Source organism: Cavia porcellus, unplaced genomic scaffold (genome assembly GCF_034190915.1).
Source record: "Cavia porcellus strain 051 isolate PalLab524CR breed Dunkin Hartley unplaced genomic scaffold, mCavPor4.1 scaffold_23, whole genome shotgun sequence".
In the NCBI taxonomy this organism is placed as follows: Eukaryota; Metazoa; Chordata; class Mammalia; order Rodentia; family Caviidae; genus Cavia; species Cavia porcellus.
Genome location: NW_026947506.1, coordinates 51,616,810 through 51,639,064, shown reverse-complemented (window position 1 = coordinate 51,639,064; position 22,255 = coordinate 51,616,810). Strand labels below are relative to the sequence as shown.

General features: G+C 37.7%; 1 protein-coding gene across 1 annotated transcript; it reads right to left on the bottom strand.

Annotated features, from left to right (window-relative positions):
• Positions 1-2,406: 2,406 nt before the first annotated feature.
• LOC100724548 (cyclin-Y-like protein 1) lies at positions 2,407-21,712 on the bottom strand. Its single transcript, XM_063234378.1, has 7 exons — positions 21,424-21,712; positions 18,228-18,263; positions 16,151-16,208; positions 14,253-14,366; positions 10,155-10,321; positions 4,422-4,584; positions 2,407-3,029 (listed from the first exon to the last, which is right to left on the bottom strand). Exons 1-7 carry the CDS (start codon positions 21,642-21,644, stop codon positions 2,919-2,921), a joined length of 870 nt encoding a protein of 289 aa, XP_063090448.1. The 5' UTR covers positions 21,645-21,712; the 3' UTR covers positions 2,407-2,918.
• Positions 21,713-22,255: the final 543 nt, after the last annotated feature.

The following is a 22,255-nucleotide window of genomic DNA, read 5'->3' as shown; positions in this document are numbered from 1 at the left end:
AACTTGCCACACTGACTAGAGCCTGCTGAGGTCTTCTGTTTGGGTGAGGGGTTCCATAGTCTCCTATCCAGCCAGCACGGTAATGCACTGTAGTCCAAGTTCTGCAAGAAGGGGTTGAATGCAAAGACCAAATGAAGTACTAACTAGGTCCAGGTGTTGGCTGGATTCCCCAAAGAACAGCCCACCATGGCTGTCCTAGGTGATCCGTCATGCCACTGGTGTCCCAGATGTTCTGTGGAGGGGCAGGCCCAGCGGCAGCAGTCCCAAGGTAGCTAGGAGTGCTGGGGTGTCCCTGGTGTTACTTGGTGGCCGTATGAGGTGGATCGTTTTCCAGGGTGTCCCAGGTGTTCCCAGTGAGGGGTGGGCCCAATTTTGGCAGTCCTAAGTGGCCCAGGACTGCCTGGGCACCCCAGGCAGGTGTTCTTGTAGAAGGGTTGGCCCAGCAGGCGCCTAGGTCATCCTGGGGCTTCCCAGTTGTTCCTAGCATCCCAGATGTCCCTTGGGGAATGTTGGGTGTTAAGCATGGTGCAGAAACTGTGCTCCATGGTGGTATGGTGTGGTTCTCTGTCTTTGTGCTTTTAAAAACTTGAGTTGCAAGTTGGGAAGAATTAACTAATTAAATCTTCTACTTGATCTTTTTTTTGTGTGTGTGTTTGAGACAAGGTCTTGCTGTGTAGTTCAGGCTGGTCTTTAGTTCATTTTGTAGCCCAGGTGGTCTGAAACTTGCACCAAACCATCTAATTCAGCCTCCTGAGTTCTGGGATTACAGGAGTGTACCACCACTGCAGCATTTTAAAAATCTTTCTCTTCATAGACAAAACCTATTGTTCCATTTCATTCTTTAATATACTTTGTATTTTTTGAATTAAATTAAAATTTTGTTTGGTACCAGGGATCGAACTCAAGATTTTGCGTTTGTGAAGCCTGCACTTACACTGCTGAGCTAAACACCCGGCCTTCAACTAATACATTTTAATCAGTGGTTTCTCAAGTATCTTCTTATGTGCTTTCGTCTCTGAGACACACTATCTATCTGCGTTATGCTCAGTCTGCGTTATGCTCAGATGAATGAGTGAAGTACATTAATTAAGTATCCAGTGGCCTGGATCACGTCAGTTTCAAAGTTTCTTCGAGAATGCTTTCAAACCCAACAAGAATGACACAAAACCTTTACATGCTGGAGAACTATACTGTTATGTGAACAGAGAAGTAACAACGAATGTAACAGCTGTGTTGTAATCAAAGTAGTTTATTACTTTTTAAAAACATAAACATGGAAATGAAAAATAAATATAAAGTTTAGGATTCCCTCACAAAACTTCTGCAAGTAACATTCAAATCTTTAAGTCTGAAATTCTGTAAATAATTTTCTTTCGAGTTGGTAGGTTGTTGTATTCGAGAAGGAAAGAAATGTATTTCATGAGGCAAAACACTAACTTTTCTCTTTTAATTGATACCGGGTATCAAACTCATGACTGCCTGCTTGCAAGGCAGGTTCTTATGCAGCTGAGCTAAATCCCCAGCCCCAAAACACTAATTTTTAATACTGAGGTAACATTGTTCTAAGTTGTCTAAAATTACTTAATTTCTGTCCTTTAAAACCTATATTATAGGGGCTGCAGATTTAGCTCAGCGGCATAAGTGCCTGCCTTGCAAGCAGGCAGTCGTGAGTTCAATCCCCGGTACCAATAAAAAGGAAAAAAACAAAAACAAATAAATAAATAAATAAATAAAATAAAATAAAACCTATATTATGTCCCTAAGTTTTGTGTAATTTCTGTCTTAAATAATCGGGCTCCCAATGGGGGTACCTACTGCCAAGGTAACATGTAGGATAGGTTTCAAAATAAACTTTTATATCAAGTGCTGCTGTTGGGGTCCAATTTCTTTATAAAACATGCCAATTAATATTGCTCTTTAAACCCTGCTTCACCAAATCAAGAACCAAGAAATTTAGGTACTCAAAATAGAGATATTGCACAGCTCTTAAAGAACTCCTCAAAAACAAGAGGGAAACTCTTTGCATTATAAAACATCCCAAAAATCTTAGTGTCATTTCAAGCTTTGGTACTATGTATAAATACAGAAGTTAAAACATTATCATATATTATCTGGAAGTATTAACTTGGGAAATGTGAAAATTAAGCTTTTAACTTTTGTTGCAGTTCTGCTTTCTATCATTTTTTAAGAGACTAGAAAAAGTTTAGAATAAATGAATAATATTCTAAACTCACTGAACTGAAATATAGGAATAATGATTTGTATGTTTGCAGCTTTTCTACCTGCTCGAGTGCCTTAAAGGCACAAACATAGTAGCCAAAGCATAAAACTACTCTGAAAGTTTTGGGACACCTTGTACTTTACTATCTGTAGTGATTATTGAACCATCATATTGGTTCACATTATAGAAATATCTTCTGACATGTTTATTTAACAAAGGGAAATCATCAAAAATTATCAGCACCATTTTTAATTATCGTAATACTACGATAATCCTAAAAGTCTACAAAGCTATATAGTGGCAGGGGACATGAAAACTATACAAATAGTATTTAAAAAATCTACCTTAAACATTTATTAAAGTTTTAAACTAGCTTAAATGTATACTCTTAATCCTAAAACCTTGCAGAGTTCACAGGCATTGGCCTGTGAAGTAAGCGAATGGTTGTGTCAGCCAGGAGCTTCTGCTTTGTACTACTAGTAACTCTGCTCACATCAGTGAAGAAAGGAAGTGTGTTGCTGCTTTCACAAGGTCTCTTCCCATGCAATACAACTGTCACTGTCCAAAAGTTTCTGAAATTCAAGGTCTTTCCTTTTGGCAAAAATGTTCTCTTTGGATTTTTTTTTTTTTTTGCAAGACAGGTGGTCCATCTTGTGTAAGCGAGGGTCTAAGATGTCATAGCCCCCATCTCTCTCTTTTAAGACAGGATGGCTTTAGACAGTCGAATTCCAGTGAAGCTGTCATCACTGGAAGATTTTCTGATTTCACCTCTGTGCAAGCCTCCATCCTCACAGTATCTTGACATCGCCTAGGAAAGTTCATCAAAAGGAATACAGGAAAAAATTTTTAAAAGACAGAAACCTTAAAGAAAAAATAATCTAATCACAGAAGTTTAGTCATACAAACTTACTTTAGCTACTTCATGGTCACTGATGCTTTGGGTGTTTGAGACCTGCCCTGCCAGGTTAGGAGGCTGCTACAACCTGCCAATTCGCTAAAATTCTTTAATGATGATTCAATTACCAAGTAAGGGGACGTTTGTTCAGTTACAGTCTTTACAAATGGAGTTTTCAAAGGCGACAAAATTTGGTGATAGAATAAGCTACGAACAGCATTTTTTATCATGTAACTATATTAAAAATGATAAAGCTACATATGTGCAAAAGCAATGAGTAAATTCTGACCCAGCTATTCCAATGCTATCTGACCATTATTAGTCTCCAAACTCTAAGGTATTTCCTTGGAAGTTGTTATGAATTTAATGTAGAGCAGGAGAGTTCTGTAGCACCAAAGGATGCTTCTTCAAATTCACATGAGTTGTAGGAGCAAAATACATATTCCAAAATGGATAAGTCCTCAGTTTAAGAATGAGTTCTGTTCTGGGAGAATATTTCTGAGTCAGAATTATTTGTGAGTCCAACAAAATGAATCTTATAGTCATTGGACACAAATATACAATGTAAAGCACTGAAAAGGCAATCACCAGTGAAATAATCTTCATAATCTGCGAAAACCTGCAACTTAAATATTTGTAAGTTGAGGACTTACTGTGCCACCAACGCACTACAGAAAGTACCATTTGAATGTATGCATCCTTTTCAGGTATCAATTGTTTTGGTGGAGGATCACCAAAAGTCACAAACCATGTGCATTATTTTGCCTATGTAAACTGCCACTTCCCTTTAAAACTCATGTACTTCAAATTTCCACATGCACATCACATATCTTACATGTAGGCCTCTCATGTTAGCCACTAAGAATCTGTCTACTGAATACTTGGTCTTGAAGTAGGACAGCTGAATTCTGATATGAATTTTAAAATTGAGTAAAAAATAAGCACAAGTAATTAAGTGAACAGTATTTGTATACATCATAAAGAAAACAAGGCCAGGTAGTTTATCATGTGTGGCTATGGAGAAAGGTAGTGGTTCAAAAGGAAAAGCATTTTGATCAGAATAATGCTGATTAAAACTTTCTGAATTATGATCAAAGAAAATAGAACAGCTTTTAAATAATAATGTGGATCTCTATCTGAACCATTAAGAACTAAAATATATGACACACACTAAAGGTTTAGTAAACTCTTGAAAGTGTTAATTTCAAAACTTGCCATTTTCCTTAAGTACTTTATATGATATAGCCACAGATGCTGGTATTAGTGGCTCACAGAACACCCTATTTAGTGAAGGCACAGCCTTACTTCTATTTTCCGTGCTCTTTCTTTGGTGAGAGGTGCAGACACAAAATACATGTTGCTGTGATCTGCTAAAGAGCGAAGATCAAAGTAGTATTTGGCATAAGTGCTGGCAGACACATTAACATTAAACTCAAGCAGACACAAGTAATGCCTTTCCAGTTGATTTCTGTGGAGGAAGAACACAGAAAAATGAACATCAGACAATTTTGATCAAGTAGACTATCTTCGAAAATGTCATTTTGAGCTTCTAAGGACTGCTGTAAATTCTATTAAAAATTTTTATTTAAAGAAAAACAAAACAGTAAAAGGGTACAAGTAATACAGAATTTCAAAAAAACAAACAGTAAGAAATCAGTAGTTAATAGATTACATAATGTCATATTAGAAATAGTTGTTCAAGTTTCAAAATTAAAGCATACAAAGTGGACATTCAAACAGTGAGACTGCAAACAGTTGTGTTCAGTGATCCAACAAAAACTTTATCTTACATACGTAAACACACTTTCAGTTGTATCCTTTAGAGCCCTTTCTTCCCCTCACATTTTTACAATTATAATTTTCTTTTTTTTTATTTAAAGAAAAGGAAACTTAACAAAATACATGGATATAAAAAAGGGTAGAAATAATACAAAATTACAGACAAACAAAAGGTAAGAAATTGCCGGTTGATAAGTTACACATTGCCATCTTCGAAATAGCTATTCAGGTTATAGAATTAAAGTATTTAGAATGACATTCAAAAAAGTGACCCTACAAACCATTCTGCTCTATGATCGAACAATAGCTCGGTAATATGATTATCAGTCCTAAACATTTGTTTTACATCTCAAAGAGGGTAAGATTAACCATATCAAAACAGAACAGAACATTTAAAAAAAATAAAAAACAATTTAAAGAAATACGGATTTCAAAGCAAGTCCACTGGAGATCTTCATTATCTAACTGTCTCTAGCTTCTTACAAATAGTTGTCCCTATCTTCACCCACTTTATATATTTATTGCATATTTTAGAACTAATCAAATCATTACAGGATGATGAAGTCTTTTTAGGTCCTCAAGTTCCAAATTAGGGAAGACAATAGCAACTACCATCGCATCTCTCATTCTCTTTGTGATAGCAGTCCCCATCTCTGCATATGCTGAAGTTGAACTGCAGAAACCAGTCCAATGTCATTCTAATCAGCAAACAATAGACTGCTAGAATTTATATTATAATGCTACAAAATAAGCCTCGGGTTTCTCAGCGTCTCTTCCTCAGAGTATTTGTTCCTTACATCTTGCATTATCTTATCTGTTCCCATAAATAATTTAAGAAAAAAAAACCCATGTGTGAATTTCTACCTATATATCTATCCACTCTGTATTATAGGGAAAACCAAATCATAGCAAGACAGCAAAACACTTTCATAGAAAAACATGCAATGGATAAGACATATAAAACTACAATATAAATGATCTTCTGTAGCTACTATGTTTTCTCTTGTTATTTTCAATAGATTTGTTCGCAACACTGGCTTATTATAGTTAAACATACTATCACCTATTTTTATAAAAAGTTAACTTTGACTGCATTGTAGGATTTGAGAGCTGTTACTGATTCATACCAGTATGGATATCCTTTACATCTTGTCATGCTCAGAGTAGTTTCCTCTACTTTTAGGGTTGATTCTAACAAGCATACCAATTTCAAATAGTATCAGTCAAGGCCAACCAATAGTCTTATGATTCAGATACAATTAAGATCAGTCATAGTAAGACAATGTAATTAATACAGGATTTCAGCCTAAGTCAATAGGAAAGTAAGGATAGTTACCCTGGTATACCCTGCTATTTTTGGTTCTAGAGGTCTGTGTCCTCAAATCTGACATGAGTGGACAGACCAGAACAAATTAAATTCAATCTAAATATGGCACTAGGACTACTGTGTCTTTTAAATTGTTATACACCATTAGCAATGATCTCTGCTTTTTTTTTAAAATATAGTTTCAGAGATGTCTATACTAAAGACTAGCTTCCATCTCTGCCTCATGTCTGCTACTCCACTTTTCTGCTATAATTTGTCCACCTTATTCCCTCATTCCATTGTCTGCCCTGTTCACTGAGGCCTCTCTGCCACTGTTGCTGGAATCCTGATATCTCTTCCTCTCTTTCTCTGTAATGTCCTTCAGTGCTCTCTGTAGGGTTGAATTGGTGGCCACGAACTCCCACAGTTCCTCCTTGTCTTTAAAATATCTTATTCATTAATTTTTAGAGAGAGTTTTGATGGATATATGAACTTTGGTTGCATATTTTTTTCTTTCAGGAGTTGGAACATTTCTCCCCACTCCCTTCTTGACTTAAGAGTTTGTGTTGATAAGTCTGCTGTTATTTTGATAGATTTCCCGTTATAGGTATCCTGCATCTTTTCTCTGGCTGCTTTTAATATTCTGTTTGTTTTTTTTTTTTTTTTTTTTTTTTTTTTTTGGCGGATTTCTGGGATCTCGATTATTGTATGTCTAGGCGTAGATCTGTTTTGGTTGTAGGTAGCTGGTGTTCTGTATGCTTCTTTTATCTGGATATCATTTGTTTTTGCTATACATGGGAAATTTTGCTTTAATATATCTGTGAATATTTTTTTTATTTCATTTTTGGATGTTCCTGCTTCCTCACTCACATTCTTTAATCTTAGGTTATGTATCTTTTTGTCATCTTCCCATTTTAGAATTGCTTCTTTCTGGTTCCTTGTTATTTTTAAGAGGCTTTTTCTTTCACGTTCATATGCCCTAAATCTCTCTTCAAGTTTCAGAAGGCTGTCTTTAGTTTCTGTCAAGGCATTTTGCCAATGTTCAATGGAGTTTTTAGTTTCCTGATATTCGCTTTGGATCTGTTTCATGTATTCTAAGTTATGCTTAAATTCTTCTTCAGATGCTTGTCTTTCTTTTCTGATTTCCTCAGTTCTTCCATCTGTGTTCTGTTGGGCGGGGCTTGTCATTTCTTTAATTAATCTCTTTATATCTTGCCTCACTTGGTTCAGGAGTACAGCTTTAAATTCCTCTATGAGATCATGTAGGTACTTTTTAATTTCGGCTGATGCTGTGTCAAGTAGTGGATGGTTACTGTGCTTGTTCTCTTCAGTGTTTAGTTCTCCTGGGCTTATTTTCTCCTGTTGGGCAGCTGGAAATTTTTTTTTTTATTTTTATCTCTTGTCATGTTTCTGGTTTCTTTCAGACTGTCCTGGAGTTCTCTGGCCCTCTCCGAATTGCTTAGGGCCTTTCAGAAGCATGCTGGCTTGAGTTTTTGCTGTCCTCCCCAATTTACTGTTATCTGGGGTAGGCTGGGATGCAGGGGCGGTACAGGCTAGTCTCTAGCCTCTGTGCCAGTTAGTTCCTAAATTAGGCTGTACTTTCTGGTTGTCACTGAGTTGTGACTATTTTGTATCCACTTATTTGGCCCCAAGCAGAGGCTTGGTTTAGCCCCATTCTCTCCTGTAAGTTCTCTTTGTACCAGAAGCAGCTGAGTAATGTCACTATGGCACAGGGTTCTGCCCAAATCCCAGCCGTTCTCTTCCAATCCTCTCTGTGACAGGAGCACCAGAATAGCAGATCCGCCCAAAACCAAGATGTCTCCCACTAAGTTCTCTGTGTGGAGCTGAAGCCAGCAAGTAATCAGGCTCTGCCAGGATTCAAGATGTCTTCCACCAGCCCTCCCTACAGGGGGACCTGGTGATGTCACCACGCTGCAGGTTGTGCCGCCAGGCTAAAATGTCTGCACCAGACTCTGTGTTATTGATTTCCCCGTGGTGACGGGCCAGCTGTTCTCTGGCCAACCCCAGCGGCCGCGGGGTTCCCAGTACTCACCAGAGTCCGGTGCAGGTCCTCATTCCGGGACCACCGCACATCAAGCTGCCCACCTTTCCCGCACTCCTGGCACAGCGTGGAATGGTACACAGCGTGCACTCCCGGCACAGCATTGACTGGTCAGATATCTGTGCATTGTTTAGATTTTAAACGCCAGAGCTTTGTACATCTGCTCTGGTGCAGCGGTGCAGTCCTGGCTGCTACTTGGAGTCCCGGCCCGGGTCTCAGTTTCCCGCAGTCCCCAAAAGCAACTCAGCTTTTTCTGCTGGGTCCACGGGTCAGTTTGTTGATTTAAAGGTGTGGGATTAGCAGCCTCCCGTTATCAGCGTTCAGGGTCTCAGCACGACTTTAAATCCTCTAGCTGTACTGTCTTGGTTAATAAGAATCGCTATCAATTTGTCTGGCCCTCTCCATGTTGTCATTTTTAGCTTCTAGTATGTATTCTCTGGAGAGACTCTTCGCTCCATCCCCTAGCAAGCTGCCATTTTGAGACTTGTCTACAATTACAATTACACATTCTGGGTTTTACTACTCCCACAGTTCTTAATACTGACTGCTGTAAATTCTGAGATATAGGGAGGCTGCTTAACTGGGAAGAAAAACTACTCATGTGCCAACAGTCTGTTTTGAGTTGTTTCTGTATCCCAGCACTTTTGCATTTGGGTGGACAAGAATAGTTATAGCCTATTCATTACTGCCTGTTGCTGGCTCATGATTATTTCTTCAACGTCCAGCAGTGCATCGGTGTGACTCACGCTTCACACACATTCATCACTACAGAGAGCAGAGAAAAAAGTAAATGTATGCCAAGGTTAGCTCTCAAAAGCTTGCAGACATATTGAGGGGGAAGTAGAGGGGCACCAGGGAAAGATGCACCATTCTGCTCTCTGAGGGGGCAAACTCTTCAAGCATGTGTTCATCCTAAATTTGCAAGGAAGGGAAAAAAATTACACTATATGAGAAAGGCAATCCTTTTCCCTGTCTCAGCATATGAGACTATGATGAAAGGCTTCTTATTACTGGGGTAACAAATTGTGACCATGACAAGATACCCATTTTAAACTTTAGAGGATGGAAATGTCAAAGACAGTAGTCTTAGGTGGACTAAATCCCTTTTAGGACAAGAACTTCGTCAGAGCCCTCACACTCATGTTTCTGTGCTGGGGAAATCCAAGTTGATCAGTATCTGCCACCCCTCACCAGAAGAGAATGTACATGTGTGGGCATACACACATATGCACAAGCACATGCACATGCATGTGCACACACACGGGTGAGTTTAGTGCAGTGGAAAGAGAAATGACTGGGAAAAGCCCTGTGCTATGTGTCTATGCAGCTGCCTTTGCGCCTTCTATACACATAAAATCAGACCCCATCAGACTGATTTCTACCCACATACAACACTCCTAATAAGGGGTAGGCAGGCACAGGAGTCTGGAATAAATTCTGTTGTAAAGACCAGCTAAAGCAAAGGTACAACTTGTGACTTAGACTAAACCTATAGCCCCAAGGATATAACAGTGATCAAACATTTATTGCAAAAGTCAGACATGGTAGCCCTTAAAGAAGGGAATGGCGCTGAAAGCTGTTAAAAAGCCGTGAAGATAAACCCAGTAATATGTTGTAATGCTGGTAAGGTTATAAAATACTTGTCTGCAACCTCCAGAAAAAATTACGACTTATGAAGCATACCATTACAATAATAATCCATTAAAACTAATTAATGATGGAAAATATGAATTTCTATACTGTAGATTGACAGGGTATAATAGTTTTAAGCTCATTTTTATTTTCTATATAATGTAACATTTAAAATAAAATATTTCTTAAAATTCATGCCTTAAGGGAACAAGTGAACTGGAACATGGATAGAAAAGTCACCAAAACCTTTTAAACTCACATGTCTTGGAGTGCAAGGTTCTGGAGGATCCGGCAGAAGTATATGTTCCACACAGCCTTATCATGCCAAACCTTGAAGGCAAGAAGAATGGCTCCCAAGACAATCCTTTTCCAGTTGGTAGGACAGAGGTCAATCTTAGCATATGACATTAACCTTTCTAAGTAAACCTGCAAAGAGTAGAGTAGAGCACCGGTTTTTCAGTTTAGCTCTGTTTAAGTGCTTTGCTAAGAACTGTTGTGTATGATGTTTATTCTGTGATGAGAAAGGGAAGTGGGACTGAGAGATTGTGCTCAGCTAAAGCAAGATGTGAGGTCACAGCTGTAAATCAGACACGTCTGCTGCTCATGTAAATTTCCTACCCAGTTTTGCTGATTGGAATGCCTGGACATTGCAACAAAAGTCATCCAGCAGGTAGTATTGCTATCACCTCCACATTCGTGATGGGCACAGGTGTAAGTTTGTTCTGTAAATACCAAGTGCCACCAACATGCAATATAACATACAGGTGGTAGATACAAAATGGTTTTAGACACATTATAGTCAGCTGTGATACCTAACTCACAGTGAGCACATTTCATCTTTTCATTGTATTAAGCCTTTTGTGGCAATAACTGGTAGACAAAAGCACCTTCCCATGGCTGATGAGCAGAACAGCCTGAGAGGTGCAAGATTTACAGCTATGAAGTTTTTCTGAAATGCAGTACCTTTATAGTGAAGCCACATGTAAAACAAGATGGTCCTTCTTAGAGCCCTTTTTCATATTTCCACTATTCATGAATATCCATTTTCCTTCCTACATAATTAGCAACTTATTCAATTCTTTGGCTTTATGATGAGAAGAACAGCTGCTAGCCTGTAATGCTGTGACCCCTAAAGTTCCAGGCAGTTCATGACCTGACCTCAGGCACTGTTTACATATATCAAACATCTGTTCTACAAAGAACTAGGGTAGCAAACTGCTGAGTAAGGATTACAGAGGAAGCTGTTTGCTGTTACTTAAATCTGATCAATTCAAAAGTTTCCCTGATGCTCAAGTCTCCTAGATAAAAAGCTTAATATTTGTACATGTACCTATGCACATCCTTGTATACTTGAAATCATTTCTAGGCTATTACACTAAAAAAATTCAAGGTAAATTCCAAGTAAAGGTAGATACACTAGACATGTAAGCATTAAGGACAAAGGAAAAGAAGGCTGTAAAATTTCCCTAAATGGTGAAATTTTAGAAGCAGAGCTCATGGACTGGATATGCTACTTTAACTCTTTCTATCATGACTAAAAAGAAAAGGGCTGACTTTTAAGAGCATAGTTACAATCTGTAAGCTGTCAGGCTAGCAGTCCATATTAGGCAATATTCTTAAACCTTGACTGTATTCATTATCCAATACCTGCTCCCTTAGCTATTCTACATATGATACTGTTCCAGGATGCAACTCTTCTGTATATAAATGATGTGTGATAATGAAACAATGCTGGTCATCCTCAACCCCTGTTCATCATTTCCATGGCTTTGTTTTGGGTTAGTATTCATTTGTACCACTTGCCTGTTATGTGAGTGGACCACTGTTCTTTACTTTCAAACAAGGCAAACACTTCCATCAGTATTGGTGCCCCACCCAACTTCTGCTGGACACTAATTACCTCTTTCTGAAGACTTTCTACATCAAATGTTCCCCCGCCCCAACAGGTGGTTTACATTGCTCTCATCTCCCTTGCTGAAACACTAAGACTGCTACCTTTTACCTGGATCACTGTATTATGCCTATGCATATCCATCATTTCCCCTTCTTTCCTTTAACCATTTTTCCTGTATCACTGCACTCTTCTGGAACAGTCTTGCCAATCTGATTGTGGCATGTAAACTTACACACCAGTTATGCATTCTAACACTCCACTCTCCAACCCTCCTAATATGTAAGCAGAACTGCTCCTTGTCTCGTACTATGAACAAAATTTATACTTTGACATATTCCACACCAATCTATGCATACTTTCTGTTATCTCTACTTCCATTGGTAGCATGAAAGCTTTCTGTCCTGAGCTTTCATTTGTCTGTGGTCATCTGCATCACCACGTTGCTTGCTAACCCTCCATCTCTGCCTCTAATCCAAGCCCCACCTGCAGTTTACGTTCCCCAAGACAGTCTGGAAAGCCCTGACATGTAAGGAGCAATTCACTGGTAGATCAAGATCTACCAAATGATACCAATTAACCTCCCATGCTTTGCAAATGATGTGTGACGCTGAGAGAGTGATCCTTACCCACAGCATGCTAGTCACCCCGTTCTTACTTGAGCACATGAAACATGTTCCTGAACTAGGGGCCTGCATCTTACCCTCTTGAATGTAATGCATGAGCACCTTGCCTTCCCTGCTGCAGTCAGATTGTACTTCAAGCAAACTCTTCCTGGTCACTCTGCCTGAAACTGAAAGCTCTGAAATCACTCTTCAGCCTCCTAAAATGCTCTGTCTTCTTGACATTTACTGCAATATGAGATATTTATATACCTGAAAAATATCCCATGACTTTTTCACTAGATCATGAGCTCATAAACAGCAAGAACTTTGCTCTATCTCTTTGTTCTTCCCCAGCTTAAGTATCAGTGAGTATCTGTGAGTGTCAGTGCAACTTCTTAGCCTCATTTATGACTCTGACCACACCATCTCTCACCTTGATTTCTCTTTTCCCCTTTCTCCCATTGCTCTGGCTACTCCTTTGGAAACTTTTCCTTTAACTGCTAAGGACTCCTGCCCACTTTTCAATGAATTCATTCTGTATATTTGAACAGCCACCTTTCTTTACTTCTTAGTCACATTTCTGTGCCTGTACCCATACATCCAAAAGATATGAAGATATGCCCCAGTTATTTCAAGGAGCATCAAGCTTACCTTGTTTCCATGGACACTTCCACCTCCAACCCAGCTCTGCTTGCTGTGCTATCTATCTCTACAAATGGAAATGTCCCTGACGGGTTTCTGTTTCAACACAGGGCATGAGCTTCCTCTCCAAGCTCTTGACTAAATGCCATCAGAGCAACTACTGTCTTAAGTGTTTTTTGTCTTCAGGCTATGTATATGACTTTCCACTCTGCATTTGGTAGAGGAAGGACTAGAATAATCTCAAGCATTTCACCACTATTGTCGATGATAAAATCCCACCTTCCAACTTCTGTGTGGATAACACAAATATGAGGACATAGCTACAGTGTATCATGATAACAAAACTTTTTAAAGAACTACTGGCACTGTCACCCTGGGCAACTTCATGAATAGCCACAAGCTGTCAACAGGGATGTGTTGATACCCATACCCCAAAGACTAGAGAACTGAAGGCAGTGAATTGCCTGAAACACAGCCTGGGTCCTGTTTTGATCAGTCTAAAATCAGTGTCTGTGTCTCCTATGGTCCTGTTAATGCTCTCCTTCCCACCCGGCAGCATGTGTAAGTGTTCACAGTGTCAACTGTGTGTGTACTGATGTGTGTGTGGAAAACTCTTCAGCTTCCTTTAATTGCAGTTGTTTTGTGATGAGAAAATTAAAGACACCATTTTAAATGATAATGCCTAGGGAACCCAAATACATTTACTTTCTTTTGATAGGCTTTTTTATGGTTGTGTCTAGATGTCCACCCAAAGCCATGTGCATTCAGAGGACCTTTTTAGAGAAGGGTGAATCTAGATTATGGAATGCTGGGATTAAGGGTGTGTGATTGCTGGGTCAGATTATTGGTTGGATTGGCACTGCCCTAACTCCAGCCGACTCTATGAAATGTAAGAAACAGAAAGAAGCTTGTCTCTCCCTATTTCTCTTATTACTTTTGCTTTCTTCCACTGACATGGGCTGTTGCTTTTATGGTATGTTCCCCTGAACTTTGGAGCCAGTACATTATGGACTAAATCACTACAAATTGTGAGCTAAATGAACTTTTGCCCTTTTTACTTTGGGTGCCCTTTATTTTGTCTCAGCAATGAAAGAAATGTAACAAAGGCTGGTCTTAGTAAAGTTCTCATGATAATTTAAGGAATCTAACTTGAAAAAAGTGACTTTTATGTGTAAAAGACCATTTTCTATGCATGTTTGATAAAGAAGAAACATCTTACCAACGTCATTATTGCGCATTCAGTTGGTATGCATAGGGCATTAAAAATAATAGCAACAAATCTGTATATACATTCATGTTCAGGATCATGCTGAAAGTAGTCCTCTGGAAGCTTCTCTTCCTGAAAGGAGAAATGATGCAATGCAAGTATGTACTGAAGAAAGCTTTAAATATTCTTAAGACAGCAAAGTTCACCTTATGTTCACATGTTCCTTAAAATAATTTCCCATGGCTTGTGTGTCATTTCATCTTCTACTAGAAACACTGGGATCTTTTACTTTGCCCAGCAATGCTTTGGTCAGTGAGGATCACATATTCAACAGCAGCCCCATAATGACCACATGGTGCACCAGAGTCATCTTTGTTGTGTAAGCACACTCTGAGGTTTGCACAAGATTGGAATGACTTATCAATACATCTCTCAAAATGTACTCCATTAGTAAGAAGAAGAGAAGTGTGCAAGGTCGGAAAAATCAGTATTTCTTTCTACTGTGATTCACAACATTCTCAGATTCATTTATAGCCTTAAAGTCTTTTAAATTGTATGTTGTATTTCTTGGTACATGGCCTGGAGTGTAAAATATACAATTGTTGTCCTGCAGCCACAACCTCTTCTGCAAGTCAGCAGCCAGATGACGGTTGAGCAGTGAAAAGTGATAATATGCCTGAGGAACTGACTTTAAAGTTTACATCATTCAAACCTAACTCTTCCTCAGAGATTTCACCTATTCAGTAATGTGTATATCAGATTCTATTGAAAATTATTATTATTATTTTATTCAAAGAGAAGACAAAACAAAACAAAGCAGTAAAGGGTACAAGTAATACAGAATTTCTATACAAATATATGCAGTAAGAACTCCCTACTTAGTAGGTTACATATTTTCATCTTAGAAACAATTGTCCAAGGTACAATATTAAAGAATACAAAGTGGAAATTCATACAGTGAGACTGCAGACAGTTCTCTTCAATGGTCCAACAAAAACTCAGTAATAATGTTTCCTATGCTACACACGTAAATATACATGCAGTTATATCCTGTAGATCACTTTCTTTTCTTCTCTTTTTTACAACAACAATTACACTTTTCAGTTTTATTACTCCCACAGATCTTACAACTATTTTTTGAAGCGAAAAAAAGAACAAATGTGACAAAATGAAACAGAGTTAGTTAGAACAGAATGATGGACTTAGTACGTGATGCAAAAACAGAATAGCAGGTGATCAACAATGGTTACCAGTATGCCTCTTGGTATCTTATAAAGAGTTGTGTATATCATCAGGTATAATAAAATTGAGCAAAACAGTACAGAACAAGACCAATAAAACCTACATTGGAGACCTTACAGGACTTCAAAAGTAGATAATAGTGAAACCATAATGGCCATCATAGTAAATCTTATTGTCTTCAAAGTGGTTGCCTATATCCTCAAACTTGATACCATCAAACAAAACAGAATGGAGTGAAATAAATCAGACCAGGATAGGAGAGCAATACAGGTGCTCAAGAGAGGTTAATAGAAAAACAAAAATTTTACTATAATATATCAAACTATTTTTTAAATTGAGTTTTAAGTACCTCTTTCCTCAAAGATTTCACCTATTCATTAATGTGTATATCAGATTGTACTGAAAACTGTGTTTGAAAACCTACATTTTCTGATGTTGGAGTAGTACATTTATTCACTTTAGTTCAGTAATAGAGCTTTAAGCCACTTTTGCCCGTTTTGTAACCCTAAAGAACAGTTCTTTTCATAGAAGATGTCATACAACATGAGGTTGGAAAGCACATGATTTAAATTCAAATAGAAGTGTGTGATTTATTTCTGCACTTAATATCAAAAGAAAAAGCATCAAAGAAATGATTAGGTAAAAAATGATGGTCTTGTAATACTGACACTTACTGTGAGTGGGTGCAGTCTCTCATCAAAAATATCCAGGGATCTATTTGCATCTCTGTAAGGAAAAGTTCATCTAAGTCATTTATATCTTAGTTAAGTAACTGGTACGGATAGGGGACCATGGAGAAAGAGGCCTAACCTTCAACATATCAAACAGCTTTACAAGTTCTTCTCCTTGATTTTGACCTTAAGACATCGCTTTGTTTAGTGCTGTGTTCAAGTATTGTGAAGTCCTTTCTAAGATAACCAGACTAAGTTGCCTATAAGTAATGACACTTCCTTACAGGCAATGCTAGTAAACCAGCAGTGCTAGGTATTCAAACCTAGAAGTGTAGTAAATGTGAATGAGATTTAGATCTCCAAAGTTTTCTTTTCTTCAGTCCTCTATGTTTTCATCATGCATTTGTGTTTCTGTTGTTAAAAAATGTAGCAGCTTTTGTATAAGAGACCAGTATTGTCATTAAAGTATTATACTATGTTCCTATAAAGCAATGGTTTGCTGTGGTCTCTGGACCTCTGGAGATTCCTCAGTCTCATTTTCAGGAGGCTCAAGAGCTCAAACTGCTCTTACAATCATGAAGCAATTACTTATTTTTGGACTGTTGGTCACTTGTTATGCTTGTATAAAGTCAAAAGCAAAACTTACAATTTTGTAATGTGAACCAAGCCTGTGGCACCAAGTTACATCAGAGGTCATTGTATTTTTCATTGTCCCTTGCAGTTTAGTTTAAAAACCTTTTATACTTGCCCAAGATGAAACAGCAAAGAATAATGTTGGTAAATCTAGGATCATCTTTTTGATATTATGAATAAATGAAAAGTTCACATAAAGCATTTCTGCATACTGAAGTATGTTCTCAGAACTTCACTTCTGATTTAGTTGTGAGTTTAACAGTCTTTTTATCATATAACTTTATTTTTACATGAAACTAGATATATCAATAGAGAACATAATGGGCCTTCAAGAAAAGTGAAGAAATAGTTGTTGCCAATGTCAAATTCAAGCAGTGAATCTAAAACTTTGAGATTTATGGAAAATGTATACCTTCAAATCTTCCTATGACAGACCCTCAGTATCTGGAAGACTTTTTGCTAAGATTGGTGATGATAATAACAAAAATGTTCTGGATGTTGTAAAAACATCTGAATTGGTAATTTCAAAGCTCACTGATGTATATTATGAATCATGTACTGTTAAAGAATTGTTTACTGTGAAAGACACACCAAGAAGTGTTATTTTGTAGCAATTTCGGAGATACAATGTAAAATTCCTTTATACCCAACTTAAGAAACTAAGGGTTGCAGTGTGTGATGTAAAGTAAAAGACTATCCATAATGATCCATATTTCAAAAACACATTTATGTCCAAATATATATAACTACGTGATTGGTTATTATTGTTATTGTTTCTTCCAAAGGAACTGCCGAAGAATCAAGAAAAAAGTGAATTTAATTGTGTTCTATTCAGTCAAATGGGGACTTGTACATCAGTATAAATAGAGATACATTTTTCACCCAATGTAGAAAGGGAACAGAAATGTAAAAGAGTTATAAAAGATAGTCATTTTTGTTATGTGTGTTAACAATGTGGTTTTTAATTGTAGTGATCTTGTCCAACAGTAGACATTGTTTGTTATCACAAGATGAGGGAGAAAGTGACTGGCATCTACTAGGCAGAGGACAGCAGTCCTGTAACACATCCTACACTGCATAGGACAGCCCCACAACAAACAGTACCTGGCTTAAAATGTCAGTAGATCCACGATCAAGAAATGCTGTTAACACCTCCCGCCTGCACACACACAGGCACACATAAACACATATGCATTTAACTGTCACTCTTAATTTCTAAACAGAACACATCAATATAATCTATGGAAGCAAATATCCTTTGTGATCTTTAACAGAATATTTTTCAACAGACCTAATTATAATAACAAGAAACCTGAAATGACTTCCTTCCAACTATTAGTAAAAGCACAGTACAACCTCTGATGTTTGCAGCCAGGGCCTGATAATATATAGGTATTCTGTAAATTAAGTTGAAGTATAAGGCAAGATTTTAAGAGCTCACCTGTATTTTATGTGGTAATACACTGCCAACGTCATACTGTGGGAAGAAAAAAATATAGGTAATAACCAAGTTTATTGGTAAATTGAAGACAAATTTTCAAGGGGAACCTTCCCATAGACTTGTCTTCCAGTTATCAGAACAGTATCAATGGGTACTTGCCCCTGTTTCATTTAACTTGCTTATAGCGGACAGATGCCAAATGTTATGAAGTATGACATCAGGACATCTTTTTTAACTTTTTTATACATTATTATATTTTTCTCTTTCATTTGTGTTTTTACCCATATAATCTCTTTCCCTGCACAAATTCTACATATCTGCCCATATACTTAAAACTAAACCACATAATTTTTTTTAAAACTTTGAGGCCCGTGCATTTATTTCAGTTGACTTATTCATTATTCACCTGCCCATAATTTTCATTATTTCCCTGAAAGTAAATTATGAAAGTGCTGTATAGCAAAATGAAAATCATTCCTCCAATACAAGAAAAAATTATGTAGTAAATACAAGTGGCAACCAAACTGATAATACTTCTTTTATGCTGAAAAATCAGTGATAGTAATGCAGCCTACATCTGTACAGTACAATATTCATGGGAAATATTTCCAAATTCGTTTAAATAAAGTATTAATAGGCAGACACAACCCTTCAGATAGTACGTTGCTGTATCACTAAATTATGCATAGTTGCTGTTTATTAGGGTACAAAGGGATTCCCTTGAGTGAGTTATATGCTTTGATTTGCTCTCATTGTTTAAAAGGAAGCTTAACATCATCAAGGGAAGACAAAGCTGAATTTTAAAAGAAGTCCAGAATATGTTTAAAATTTAAATTCTCACATCATATGCATCATGGATGCATATTTTTATGGTATTTCAAACAGTTTATCTCCCAATTGAGTTTAATCAGAGACTGACCACCATACATTGAAAAGGTTCACCAAAACTTATTAGAAATTTCATCTAACAACCAACTGTTACAGATAAGGGAACCAAAGCTTGTCCAAAATCCCACCAAATAGTCAGAAGCAATTCTTTTCCTATATAGTATTCTCTGGATCAGTAGTTCCCAAACTTTCCTGCACACTGGAATCACCCAAGGAGATTTACAATGATCCATAATTCCAACTTGAGACATTATGATTAAGTGGCACAGGGAACAATTTGGTACAAAGAGTGTTTGAGAAGTTCCCCCAGGTGATTCCACTAGCAACAATGTTTGTGAATGCCTTAACAGTTAAATGTCACAATCATTGGGCATGCATTATGTACATTACTACATGGAAACTTCATCCTTGATTTTCTAAAGTGCTGTGAGTACCCACGAATGAAAGGGAAGATGAAAGTGGGAAAAATGCATGTGTTTCCAGACATATAATTTCATAAAGTTGCATCAGTGATTCTAACAAAGTTTATACATTTTATTAAGAACAATTAGGGTAGAGCTAAGTGGCACAACGACTGCCTGGCAAGCATAACACCCTGAGTTCGATTCCCAGTACAAAACCAAAAAAAGAAAGAAGAATGCACTATTACCCTATGGTAAACATCTCAAAGCCTTTCCTAGATGCCTAATGGGCCAATGCACTCTAAAAACCAAACCTGAAAACCAAAGTGACATTAGCAATATTCTATAGCAATGCTATGACATTAGCAATTCAGAATAGAAGTTGTGTGCCTGAATTTTGATGTTGGTATTTTAATAAGCTTGAAAGATTCCTATCAGGGTGTTTTCCTTGTGCATCTCTGATTATGAACCCATAGGTATGGGAAAGAGTACTGTAGGTAGGAAAGAATAAAATAGGGGAGGGGCTGGGGATTTAGCTCAGCGGCATAAGCGCCTGCCTTGCAAGCAGGCAGTCGTGAGTTCGATCCCTGGTACCCATAAAAATGAAAAAGACAAAAAAAAAAAAGAATAAAATAGGGGACTCCTTAGGTTTTCTGGCTAATCCTAAATAGAAGGAATTAAAACTCTCCTGGAAAAATTTCACTTGGAAATAATGTGAAGGAAAAAGGTAGTGAAAAAACAAAACAACAAAACATAAAGGCACCAAATGGCTTAGGGGCTTGTACCCAAAACCAGAGAAAGAGCTGACAAACAGAGTACAAAGAAAGTCTTGTACACAAAACCAAGGTAACCTTCCTTTTGTACTTCCAATAGAATTCAGGGAAGCAGACTGGGAAGAAGGAATGACTAACTCTGGGGGAAAACTTGTGTGTTCACACCTATGCACTAGCACACACACTTACACATTTGTGTTCACTCTAGGTTCAGCATATTGTCCACTCTAGGAGCACTATATCACTACAATAGACACACACACATCTCATTACTAACTCAAATGTAACAATGAATAAGGCACCTCTTAGTCAACCAGCTGTCCACCTTGGAGAAAAGGCCCTCTCAAGGACAAATAGAAGTTACAGAAAGCCCTCCAAAGCAATGACATAGGCAAGTGGACCTGGTCCAATACAAATAAATCCCTGGGAACCAAGAGGGTTATGGTAAGTTCTAGGCAGGGCAAAGTGTCCTTAGTACACAATAAAGGTATCCAGTAACAAAGGCGTATGGATCTTCCTTATTTTGGGGTCTCCCTGCCCTAACTCCTGTTAGGATGGCTATTTTCTCCCTTTCTATTGAAACATGCTTTCAAAACTTTGTATCTGTAATTTGTTATGGTATTGAGTTTATAATCCAGGTGAGCCGCTCACCCCAGTGCAGTGGTGCTCACACAGCACATGAGGTGACACTGCACATGTATTATGGCAAACATCCAAACGCTGGTACCTGGGGTGTCAACAGAGGAAAAGCAATTCTTTTTTCCAAGAGTCATTTCTAAACTGTTAAAGACTGTAACTCATAGAGAACTATCTTTTCTAGAAATATCCAAATAGAAAGCACCTGTTCTCTTTACATTTAACAGTGTCTTGCATCAAACATGTATACTCTAAAGAGGCACACTTTTCATGGGATTTTTTAGTTGCTAACTCATGTTCCCTTCTACCATGAGTAGATTAAAATAAAAATGGGAAATTCACAGTTAGGCCTTTAAAATCAATATGGATGTTTTGCTGCAATCTTTGAAAGTGGGCAAGGAAGAGAATAATCATATGGCTGAATTTACCCAACATGGCTGGAATGTTTTAACAGTAGGGGACCTGTCACTCAGGCCTCTACAGCATCCCTGTACTCACCATTGTACTATGTTTCTATGATTAGGCTTGCTGAGAGTGCTCTCATCCATCCATATTGAGGAGCAGGAGCTGTACTTCCTCGTAAGCTGACAGTAGAAGAAATTGTCACAGTAAGTTAGACTCCCAAATGTTGGGGCTGTTTCCTTGGTTAAAATGTCAAGTGACAAACCATGAAGGTATTTCTTACACTGCATGAAAGGTCTGAGAGCAGTGTCATGCATATGGGTCTGCAAAAAGTTACTGTGGGAGGCTGTTTATTTTCAGGGGTGTTGGAGGAGTAGGTTGTAAAATATAGCCCTTATTATTCTGCCTATTTTCAAATCTGACAAGCATTTAGTATACATCATTTTATAAATAGTATAAAAAGTTTAAAATAAGATTTTGGACTTTTAGCAAGAAAAACAGCTAAGATTTTCTATTTGTACTGTTAGTAACTAGAATAAAATGTAATGGCTTGCATAATATTGGCACAGTATTAACAGTATAGTACAACAAACAAAAGCTTAACTCTTAATTGATTAAGTGACACTAAGTGTGTTAATGTGATGAGACAAATATTTCACAGTCAAAGGACTGTGCCAGGCATGCTCAGTCACTAATAAGCCAGGGCCATAGTTCACCTGGACCTGTACCCTTACCAAGATTACACAAGATCTATGTGAAGATTCCCTCACATCTAAAATAGAGGACAAGAACAAACTTGAGAACTGAACATTCAGTTATTTTCTGGGTGGATTTCCATTGCATCACTTTGTGGAAAGCCTCAACACTCAAGATTACATCTAATTCTCTAAAGCTATCTGACACTTATCAGGACACATTTCCGCCTCAT